The 11,245-nt window shown below is 38.7% G+C and overlaps 2 protein-coding genes across 2 annotated transcripts; one reads left to right on the forward strand and one right to left on the reverse strand.

Moving 5' to 3' along the window:
• Positions 1-1,071: 1,071 nt before the first annotated feature.
• Positions 1,072-5,910, reverse strand: LOC149035051 (uncharacterized). Its single transcript, XM_089191233.1, has 6 exons — positions 5,798-5,910; positions 4,257-4,507; positions 3,572-3,683; positions 3,204-3,335; positions 2,442-2,680; positions 1,072-1,864 (listed from the first exon to the last, which is right to left on the reverse strand). The coding sequence occupies exons 1-6, from the start codon at positions 5,865-5,867 to the stop codon at positions 1,502-1,504; spliced, it is 1,167 nt and encodes a 388-aa protein (XP_089047359.1). The 5' UTR covers positions 5,868-5,910; the 3' UTR covers positions 1,072-1,501.
• Positions 5,911-7,336: 1,426 nt separating this feature from the next.
• LOC113682580 (uncharacterized) lies at positions 7,337-10,240 on the forward strand. The gene is made up of 5 exons (XM_027199745.2): positions 7,337-7,345; positions 7,844-8,173; positions 9,324-9,435; positions 9,531-9,770; positions 10,175-10,240. Exons 1-4 carry the CDS (start codon positions 7,337-7,339, stop codon positions 9,680-9,682), a joined length of 603 nt encoding a protein of 200 aa, XP_027055546.2. The 3' UTR covers positions 9,683-9,770; positions 10,175-10,240.
• The last annotated feature ends 1,005 nt before the right edge of the window (positions 10,241-11,245 follow it).

The following is an 11,245-nucleotide window of genomic DNA, read 5'->3' on the forward strand; positions in this document are numbered from 1 at the left end:
GGAAGATGTGCAAATGTATAAACGTGTAAACGTGATTCGACTGAAAATTAATAATTAATACAAATATCAAAGTACAAATATGATAACGTCAAGAATAACGACAAGAGTAAAAACAAAGCTACATGAAAAATAAATGAACTTAGAATTTGTGGCATAACCAAGTCCGATAGGAAAAACTCTCCGAAAAAAGTACCACGGCGCTAGCAAAAACCAACGGAACGACCGCCCTAGTTGAGGTCAACTAGCGAATGAAAAATTTAGCAAAAACAACGCTTATACAGGCTACCAACGTTACAAAAAGCTTACGAACATTATTGAAAGAAAAAAAGGTAACCATGTTGTCTCCACTGGACAAATATGATGATAGGTAAACAAAGAGCTGTTTCACGGATCGTTTGACGGTTGACCGGGGGAACCACAACCACAGTGATTTACATGAACCAGAATGATTCTAGAAGTAATTACAATTTGCCATGCACTGATGTCGCCAATAATACTTTGATCTTCGAATGATACACAAGAAAAGAAATAATATACAGAGGCGAGCTTCATTAAAAGAAAAAAACGTTAAAGAAGCTTAAAGAAATTTACGCTCCCAACACGAAGCTATACAGATGAATTGGTATTACTAACATCTGAAAGGCACTAGTGCGAATTCCCGTCGAAATCACTTCAATCAATTTCACTCATAGCAGTTCGCCTACGGGGAGTCATTTCTTTACTTCTTTAATTTTTTATTTTGTCCGCCTGTCAACTGAACTAACCTATTTTTATGACTTAAAAGGAAGCTTTATTTGCACAACCGCAAACAGTGCTTTTCACATTAAGTTTTCATTTTTGCTTTCATTTTTTTCCTTATTATTACTTGGGTCTTTTTCTCTATTTAAGAGTGCACCTGGCCCATTCCCAGCCATCTTGAGTGACGCTCGCCATGAAGAAGTTGGGGAGCACAAAGCACGATGGGTACCTCTTTATCATCATCATCAATCGCTCGTATACAAATAGAAATCATTTACCGAAATATTTACCCTAAACATCGCTTGCACAAAAATGTACACAAGTCTTTATCACTTTCTTGCTGTTTTTATAAGTTTATTCTTTGATTTCAGACTTACGGGAATATTTTTCAATTCAAACTCAACAGTCTACAAACTGAAAGCGAGGCTTGGAGGCCAAGGAACAAAACTTGACGTAAACATGCACGTATTATGATATCCGTCCTTTTTTAGATTGACCATCAGAAGACGGCTATAGATGGCCAAAAGACATGTGGTTTGAGAGTTTTTAACACTGATACGTTTAAATCATCATCATTTTGCGTTTGAAAGCTGCCACGAATGAATATTTTGAAAGTAGCAGATAACAACATTCGGCTATAATCGGTCAACTGACCGACAGACCGACTGACTGACTGACTGACTGACCAACGATCAACTGACTGACTGACTTACTGAAGGTATAACACCATATTGTACGCCACAAAAACTCTTTAAGCCATAATTTATCTCAGTCCGACACTAATCAGTCTGCTGCTTCGCGGCCGATGTCCATTGACGTTAAAGGCGACTCCAGCATAACCTGAATGAGTGGACGCTGATCGGAAGTAAGGGGTGTGTGTATCACCACACCAACTATTGCACCTCTTATAACAGTTTGTATAACCGGATATGAAAAAGCCAGAGTAGAAGCTGTGGTCACAGATAAGAAGCTGGTATTCTTGACTTGTGGTAGCTACACCTCCACCTAGCCACAGGCCGGAGATTTGTGTCTGGTAAATTCCCTCTGCGACGAGACTGGAATTAAGTTTATAGGTAAAGAAAGCCTTTTCATTCGTGGTCTCATCCACAAAGAGAATTTCCTGAAACTGCAAGCAAAAAAAAAGAAAAAAAAGACAGGAAAAGACTGTCGTGTCGAATAAGATGACTAGGTTAAGAGAGCAAGAACAAATAGATTAGGAATCTTCGGACTGAAACTTGATGAAAAAGCACTATTCTGGTGATAAGAAATAGTTTAGCATTCCAAAAAAAAAACAGTCTCTAATTTTGAAAATGTAGTCATCAAATTTAAGAAACAGTGACCCATGTTCAAATTATGAGCGCCAGACCAAATGAAGCACAGTACAGAGGGTACTGAAATTCTTGTAGTAAATTTGGCATTCCAGCGGGGATCACTGACAGTCCTCATCTATAGTAGGATACAGAGTGGGTTAAAACCTAAATATAGAATAAAAACGATAAAACACCCAGTGAAAATATAAAATATTTCCAGAAAATTATAACATCAGAATAAAGTAAAATCAGGGCAAGAGAGTGTTTATAAGCTATTTATCAGGCTGATTACTCATTATGGCGCCTGAAATATGACAAACACATATGCCAGGATTTGCCAAACATCGTTAATCCTCAAAATTAAACTCTTGCACCTCAACCCCTCTTAATCACCTGAACATTATTGCAGTCAGTTCGGTAACCATCTGCACCATAGGGATAATTCTCGTCATAGCTCACTTCTGATTTAGGGTCAGCAAGATTGTCAGTAGAGTAACACATCGTCCATCCTCCTCCAAATGACGTCATATCACAATACGCCCAGAATTTGCTGTTCCCGATGTTCGGTTGTATTTCGTACATCCCATCTGGAGCACTCGGGACTGTGGTCTTGATCTCCTTGCAATCAGTTCCTTTCAAAGAGAGAGAGAAAAAAAAAGAAGTTAGATACCAGGCCTCGTTATTAGCGATATAGGGCACGCTTTTTTCCGCCCGTGGGAAGATTTGAAACGAGTCGGAATGAGTTTAGCCGGAGGTCTGATATTATCAGTGTTATTATTGTCCTTAAAATTTGTGTAATCACGAGCAGTTCACCAGCTATTGACAAAGGATTAAAAAATATTGACTACTAATTATATTACTTACTTTATATTACTGCTTTCCATAAATATTGTGCCTTAGTGAACTTTGTTGATTTCTCGTTGGAACGACCCGAGGGGTTCCGCGCAACCAGCCTCGCAAGGGAGGCTATTCCACAATATGGCGCCACTACAACTAAAACTATTTTTTAATGAGTTTGTTGGTGGTATTCAAACATTAAGTTTGTTCTCGGAGTTACTCAAGTTGTAGCTTGTATTGAAATCCCGTACAGACCTCCCGCTGGCTCGCGTTGCTTAAGGTATCATACTTTCTCGCGGACGTTTCTCATTAGCTTACCTGTCATAAGTTGGCAGACTCCTACGCCATCGAACACACCGCTGACACAATTGCATACATATGAGCCTGCGGTGTTAACGCACTCCTCGTTCACCGGGCAGTTGAACTGGTTGACTTCACACTCGTCTATGTCTGTAGCAAAAAGTGACTTTCAAATGATTGACAGGGAAAATCAGCTCAGGGAGGTCAGTTAGGTCAAGCATCGAAAGTGATCCTAAACTGCTTTGAATTTGCTTTACCTCGCTCTGTGATTGGTTAAGAATACTCGCTCTATCCTCTAAATCAATTCACGCTATCAGATACAAAACTAAAAACAATCGCGTCTTAATTTATGAGGTGACACCACATTGCTTGGTTGCTTAACATACCCGTTTCACAGCTGTTACCACTAAATCCTGGTTGACACAAACACTGGAAAGTTGTCTCCGTGAGAGAAAGACATGTGGCGTTATCAGGGCAAGGACTTGACGAACAACGACTCTAACCAAGAAATAAATAAATTATCTGTCACGTTATTCTGGCAGAGAAATCACGAACAGTCGCCAAAACTTGAAAATGAAGTGGGAAAAACTTTGGAGATTCAAATAACGGCGTAATTTCGGGCAAAAGAGTTAACTGAGTGTGCCTGATACAAAGAATTACAGTATGTCGCACTTAATCCCAAAAGGCGAAAAGAAACATTTCTTTAAATACATCAGCAAAGATTTTGAAAACTTATCAATGACAGCTGCTAACTAAAATCTTGCCAAAGAGGATAAATTTGTTCCCTGAATTTGGTGAAACCCTACACAATTTCTTTTTTTAAGTCAGCTACACGGCATAATTATTTTAAATAAATTAAAGTTAGATGTTCAGTGAACATTAGTCTCCATTCTCCCTCTCTCCAACATTGCTTTGAAACGAGGCTATTATCGTGCGACATCTTTGGGCGGAAATCATATTCTCTCCTAATGTAAATAACCTCCATTCTTACGACAAAAGCTTTGCCAATTTGGCCTCATTCTGAGGGAGAGGCCTTTTTGAAACTCAGGAATGGCCCATTACATTATGTACCTCAGTTGGTCTGTATATGTACCCTGCCATAGGAACTAAATCAGCAGGGTCTTGGATGTGATCCGATTTGCTGAGTTCACATTGATGTCCATGAGCCTGTTTGGGTCCTATGTTGTAGGAGAGACACATGAGGTCGCGGTAACAAGCAATCTCACAATGGTCATCTGTCTCCACTGGTATCGTTTTGATAATGTGACCAATAAGGGCTTTATCAGCAATGCCTTGTAAGAAATGTACTTGTCTGCAGACATCTGTAAATAAAACAAGAAGTATCATGAGATTTTTTTCAAATATGGTTTGCAGGGGTTTTCAATAAAATTTCCATGGGCGTCTGCCAATGGTGTAATAGGATGCAGTGCCCGGAGAGGGGCCGTAAGACGAAAATCAACAACTGATGCCTGCTTGCAGGCTTCCCCACAATCTTTGCGAAAACTTTTCAAAATCATTTGTTTAAAGCCGAACAACACTTTATGAGGATGAATTACTTAAAAAGTCAAATGCATAAAAAGTGGGAAGATGCAAGCACATTTCTTCAAAAACAGCAACTTTAGGGGAACTCTCAGGTCTTAAAGAGACATATTTACGCTTTCCTTGCAACTTTTCTACCATAACGCAACAAATTAATCTTTTAATTACTTTTTCATTTACAACGCTTCCTTGTGATGAGTGCCGGCAGCAACATTCAAAAACCACCATTCACTTTCTTCCTATCGTGTTGTAACGATCCGAAATAATTTCTCATTTTGAGTTGAATATCCTTACCGCACATCAAAGGAAACATTTGAGTTTGTGTGTTTTTGACAGCAAATGATCATACTTCATCCTACACCTGACCAAGAGATGCTTCGAGAGACCCCTAATTAGCATGAATCATAAATCACTTTTGCCGATATATGTATTTCACGCAAACATTTGTTTTTCAAACTCAACTTAATTGGATTTTCTTTCGGTTTGCCTTTGTCAAAAATAATTCGAGCTGTACAACTATTTCGGTCTCTTAGTCGTAAACACAACTAAGAATTCAACAACATTTTATATTACCATGAATTAGTAATGATTAGTTATGTATCAGTCCTCGATATGTAAAGTATCGTTATCTTCAAACATTGTACCAAGTCCCTTCTTAGTGTTGCGATATTAGTGGAGTAAAACAGCAGAAAATCCTTCCTATCAGCTGAAGTATTTACAAGTGATAAAATGTTGTCGATAGTCTTCCGAAATATTTTTACGCTTGTTGAATTTTTAGTGCTTGAATTTTCGCGCAAATTTTCGTAAGTAGGAGATCTGAAACACCTGGTGTGTTTGACTAAACTCTCATCGTGAGAACAACTTTCCGTCTCTCTACCATCACCCAAGACTGCTTATCGCTACCCTCGAGATGGATAACTAAACCGTAAGCAGAACTGTGAACGAGAAAATGATGCTTTGAGTGGAAAGAACTTTCTTAGGTTTCAACCTTGGAGACAAGGTAAAGTATGAACGTTTCCTTTTTTCCTTTTTCGTATTATGCTCTCTAACTTTAATTAATTTTAGAGACTTACCGCTACCTCCGACAACCACGAAATGAACTGCGAACATAAGGTAATGTGATGAAGCTATGGCGAGAAACATGTTTTAGAGATGATACTTTGCTGTCAAGTTTCTAAATTAGATTTAAGGAAGAGTTGAGGAAGCCTGACAGCCAAACGATCCAATGACAGGCCAGCTTAAAACTCCAAAGTGAGGCAGCCTTGTGTCTTGTTATGTCGTTACTATGGAAATCATCGCCAACGCTTTTTTTTTTAGACAAATAATTTAACTCAAAAAACGCTAAAGAGGTTCTACGAAAGTCTTAACCAGCTTTGCCAGAAATCTTCGAAAAAGGCTGTCTGCAAACGTGACTCATATCTAAACTTAACCAAATAATATTTATTTTGATTTGATTTAAAAGGGCTTTCTCCTAATATCACCCACCACATTAAATATTGAATATTTATGTCCTTATGCAATTATCACGATCCTTTTGTATTGTCGTGACATTTGCAGCGAACATTTGTTTGTGATGTTTGCACGAGGCTCTAGAATGGTGGTTTTGCGTAGTCCTCGCTTGGCCGCGCGAATTCTAAGTACCACTTACCATGGTAAAAGTCAATAAAATATCAGCATACGAACTAAAATGAGCTGGTTTCTGAGCTTCATCTTGCACCATATTTCTTTAGGATTAAAAGATATCGAAAACATTAGAATAATAAACATGAATTTTAAAATATTAAAAATATTACTGCGCGCGCGAAAGTTAACGGGACTTTAGAGAAACGGCCCGCCTGGCGTGACTTACTGGCGTAAATAAGCCAGAATTTAGTCATGATATCTCAAAATACACCTGTCAGCGCTCAAGTCAGATTTCTTGGCCCACATAGCGCTTCAGCTTCCTACCTTGATAATCATGATGTTCGACCTCTTCGTTTTTCTTCTTATCCTAAAGATCTCGCTCACATTATATCTTCACACAGTTCAAGGAATCGGTAAGTTAAAGAATTCCATTGTTGATACCTAAAAAGCTTTAAGGTTTTCCTAACTACACGAAGTAAGGCCTTTTTTATTTATCCATAAGCATCATTCTTCATATAAAGGGAGAATTTGACTTAGTAAAAGCAAACTGTGCTCTGTCTTCTGGTCGAATTAAAAGTTAGAGTGTGCTAGTCTCTGCGCTTTACCCTCGAGGATTTCGTCTTGTACAGATGTTTCTTCTTTAGCAATTTTTTTTTCTTCGTTGGAAAATAAATTTACATAAAATTATTGCGATAATTTGTTTCGTTCAGTTTTGATTAACTTTCATTTTTACTTTTGCCATGAAATCTCATTTTGGTTTGCTTTTTTCTTTGATTTGTGAGAGTTATAAAATGTCCCTAGCTGAACTTCATTTAAAACTGTTTAATTAAAGAAAACCTTAAAAAAAACAACAATGTAATTATGATATTGAAGTTTGAAAGGCTCACAGTGAGACAAGTGAATACAGTTTCTGACTAATGTGAATTTCTCCGTTTAATTGCTTTTTTTCAATTAATTATTTATGAAATGATGTCGCCAGTTCTATAGAAATGGGAAAAGTAACTATATATGTAGCTCAAGGAGAAATATTTTAGTTCAAATTAGAAAAAACAATGGAGATATTCTTCAGTGTTTACTAAAAAGCTTCCGACCCTAAACCGCAGCCCGGAAGCAGAGGCAAGACCATGGAAATATAGAAAGGTGTCATTTGCTTGAGTGTGTAAAAAAAGAGAAAAGGGGAAAGCTACCAAATTCCATAAGGATCCGAACTCGGTCGTACCTGTCCAGATTTCGCTTTAGAGTCCATGTTTTAAACTTGTTGGCGAGTTAGCCCTTTCAGGCTCACGTTTGTCAAGTACTGTGCTCACTTTACTACGTTCAGCGATGTTGAAAGAGGCTTGCGCTCAAACAAACAGAGAAAGAGGGTAAATTGTAATTTCAGATCTGTCGACGAATAGCCAATTAAATTGTCACTATACAAAGTATGCTTCCTACACTGTTGAGCATGAAATTTCTCAGATTTAATTTTTTTGTATGTGTATGTATCATGTGGATAGTCCTCGATCGTCGCTGGCCCTTCTTCTTACATCGCCATTCTACTCGTGACGCAACGGTGTCTTTCCTACTCATTTGCAGATGTCTGCAGACAAGCTCGGTACCAACTTCCCCTCATCAATAAATCCCTTATTGGTCACGTGATCATCAGCGTGCTTGTAAACGACAATGACGAGTGCCAGCTTCGATGTTTCATAGAACCTAAGTGCCTCTCTTATAATGTGGGACCTCACATAGTTTATGGACACGAATGTGAGCTCAGTGATTCAGATCACGTGCAACACCCTCAGGATTTGGTCCTCATGCCAAGTTACACGTACATAGGGACTATGGTACAGAGTAGTCGCTGTAGACTCTCTATTTTTAACGTCTTAGATATCTGTCACGTCACCAGGTGTTTCGCCTTTTCGCTGACCCATCCTCTGTGGCTGGGAGAGAACCATTATCAATTTAGGGCGTCTCTTCCACTTCTCATCATTAGTTAGAGACTAATACCCTATTAACACCAAAGCTTGAACATGTTTTAAAGTTGTTTTGTTAAACACGCTTTAATTTTTTTTCCTAGCGGAAACAACTTAACCTAATCTTTTTCTACTTAAAATATGGCACATTGGAAATGCAAGTTAGCAAGTACTTGAATCCTATAGAAAAATAAGTTTTTCCAGTTCTCTCTTTATGATTTTCATTCAATAAAAAATCAGTTTAACCAAACATGTTTTGCTGGTGTGAATAGGGTATAAGCTTACTACCAACTAAACTTACTACTTTCTACTCTGCTTTGAAATCGTATCGATTTTAATCACAGCTCTATGATCTGTAAAATTTTACGCTAGAATCATAAAACTGTCAGATTCGATCACCTTGGGATATTTGGCGCGAGAGAGAGGGAGAGAGAGAAGGAGAGAGATGGCACAGAATAAAACTATTGTCATTGGGTGAAACTCTATCCAGCCACATGAACAACTCTCAATGATTGCACCCTCTATATACATTTTTTGTTTACTTAATAACCACGAGAGTTGGTACAGTATTAGCTGTCCCAAATAACCGTTTGGCTTGGAAAAAACGGGGAAGCCATACTAAAAGGGAACCTCCAAAGGTAGAATAATATGAAAATGGCTTGCATTATGAAGATCGTTTGAAAAATTGCTGTTTTGTACTTCGCTGCCAAACCTTACGTGCCAAGAAATAGAAGAATCGCTCACTGTCTTAAAAAAGTGGAAAATATTTGTGTTCACATGAAAAGGAACTTCTTCCATTCATGATCCAACATATATTGAGTTTTAAAACCAGGTTGTTCTGTAAACTCTTAATACGCTTTGAGGACCTACAAGCACTTCTCCAGAGATTGTGTGTGGCAGAGCAGCGCATCGAGGCGAAGAGGCGCCCATCAAGGCTTTGTTACCCGCCCAAGTTATTAAAATGGCTTGTGCGTAGTTTAAATGAATATGTTACATATAAAAAATATGATATTCTTTACAGAATGGTTGCTCGTCCAGTCCATGTCTAAACAACGCCACCTGCCTTTCGTTGACACCAACAACTTTCCAGTGCGAATGTAGCGAGGGATTTACCGGGTTAAACTGCGGAACGGGTAAGTAGGCCTGGGTGTAGTTAAGGGCGTCTTGGGAATAAAAATGAAAAGAGATTATATTAATATCGCTGCTTACTTTAATACTATGTCTTTAGGAAAGAGTTGCCGGGATATTAAAACTGCATCACCGCACGCTCCAAATGGTATGTACCGCATATATCCTGATGGCGGGCACAGCTCTATATGGGTCTATTGTGATATGACGTCATTTGGGGGGCGGATGGACGATGTGTTACTCAACCAATAATAGCGTTAATCCTAAAAAGGAAGTGACATACAACGAACGTCGGCTATATGGAACAAATGGCTACAGAACTAACTGTAATCATATTCAGGTGAGATAAAATCTTTGATAAAGTTAGTCGTCAATAAAAAAATGAAAGAAAAACTCAAACCTAATATCTTGAATTAGCCTAAACTGATTGACATAAATTTTATTCTTCGAACAATAAGGGCCCGATCACCGGTTATTATTCATCATCCGGAGAGGATTATGGTTGTGTACCCAATAAAATGTACCATAAAATATTTTCTTTTGTTAGCTTACGTTTACTGCTTACATTTAATGTTAAGTTGGGCATGCTACATTATTAACAAGACTGTTGACCCTCAAATAACTCATGAAACTTAATTCCAAGTTCACTTATCTATCATCGGGTTTCCCAGCATGAATTGCATGTCATTTTACAATTTATTAAGAAAGCACATGGAACATTTTCCCTAAAAAATTATTTTGCAGTTTCGTGAAATTCTTTTTGTTGACGAACTCAAGGGTGACCAAGCCTTCTTTACATATCATATGAATGTTGTGCCGCGTAGCACTGGGAACACAAATGGTGAAACAGAGAATTAACTCTGAAGTGTAAATTAAAGTGCTATTTAAACCCATGAATAACCCACAGGGCGTTAGCCCTAATAAAGGGAAACAGGGAACCACACGAGGCAAAGAAAAAATCTTTTGACCTCGGTGGGAATCGAACCCACGACCTCCGGATTTGATCTACCGTTACTCTGCCGACTGAGCTACGAGGTCGCACAGAGAAAGTCGGGGACGATTTAGGATGGTGAATCGCGGCGAAGAGAAAGTAAGGGTACATATGAATGTTGTGCCGCGTAGCACTGGGAACACAAATGGTGAAACAGAGAATTAACTCTGAAGTGTAAATTAAAGTGCTATTTAAACCCATGTGGTTCCCTGTTTCCCTTTATTAGGGCTAACGCCCTGTGGGTTATTCATGGGTTTAAATAGCACTTTAATTTACACTTCAGAGTTAATTCTCTGTTTAACCATTTGTGTTCCCAGTGCTACGCGGCACAACATTCATATGTACCCTTACTTTCTCTTCGCCGCGATTCACCATCCTAAATCGTCCCCGACTTTCTCTGTGCGACCTCGTAGCTCAGTCGGCAGAGTAACGGTAGATCAAATCCGGAGGTCGTGGGTTCGATTCCCACCGAGGTCAAAAGATTTTTTCTTTGCCTCGTGTGGTTCCCTGTTTCCCTTTATTAGGGCTAACGCCCTGTGGGTTATTCATGGGTTTAAATAGCACTTTAATTTACACTTCAGAGTTAATTCTCTGTTTCACCACTTCTTTACATATCAGTTTGGCTCCAGTCTCGTACCAGCGGGAAATTACCAAAAACAATTTCCAGGGTTTTGGAGAGCAGGAGGTGTGGCAGACGCAAGATATAATTATGAGCTTCTCATCTGCAATACAAACTTCTACTCTGGATTCATCGTGACAGGCCACTTTTACTACTGCAGGAAACGCTGCACGTTCTGGTGCAGTGATATGATCTCTCCATTCTT

Source organism: Pocillopora damicornis, chromosome 13 (genome assembly GCF_964200805.1).
Source record: "Pocillopora damicornis chromosome 13, jaPocDami1.2, whole genome shotgun sequence".
NCBI classification, from domain to species: domain Eukaryota; kingdom Metazoa; phylum Cnidaria; class Anthozoa; order Scleractinia; family Pocilloporidae; genus Pocillopora; species Pocillopora damicornis.

What these genes read in the sequence shown, in the direction of transcription:
- LOC113682580 (XM_027199745.2), top strand. An exon ending in ACACGTACATAGGGACTATG is followed by an intron (nt 8,174 to 9,323) that starts GTACAGAGTAGT and finishes TATTCTTTACAG; the next exon opens with AATGGTTGCTCGTCCAGTCC. An exon ending in CGGGTTAAACTGCGGAACGG is followed by an intron (nt 9,436 to 9,530) that starts GTAAGTAGGCCT and finishes CTATGTCTTTAG; the next exon opens with GAAAGAGTTGCCGGGATATT.
- LOC149035051 (XM_089191233.1), bottom strand. Translation starts at nt 5,867, where the DNA reads ATGTTTCTCGCCATAGCTTCATCACATTACCTTATGTTCGCAGTTCAT. An exon ending in CGTGGTTGTCGGAGGTAGCG is followed by an intron (nt 4,508 to 5,797) that starts GTAAGTCTCTAA and finishes TTTTATTTACAG; the next exon opens with ATGTCTGCAGACAAGTACAT. An exon ending in TGGTAACAGCTGTGAAACGG is followed by an intron (nt 3,336 to 3,571) that starts GTATGTTAAGCA and finishes TTTTTGCTACAG; the next exon opens with ACATAGACGAGTGTGAAGTC.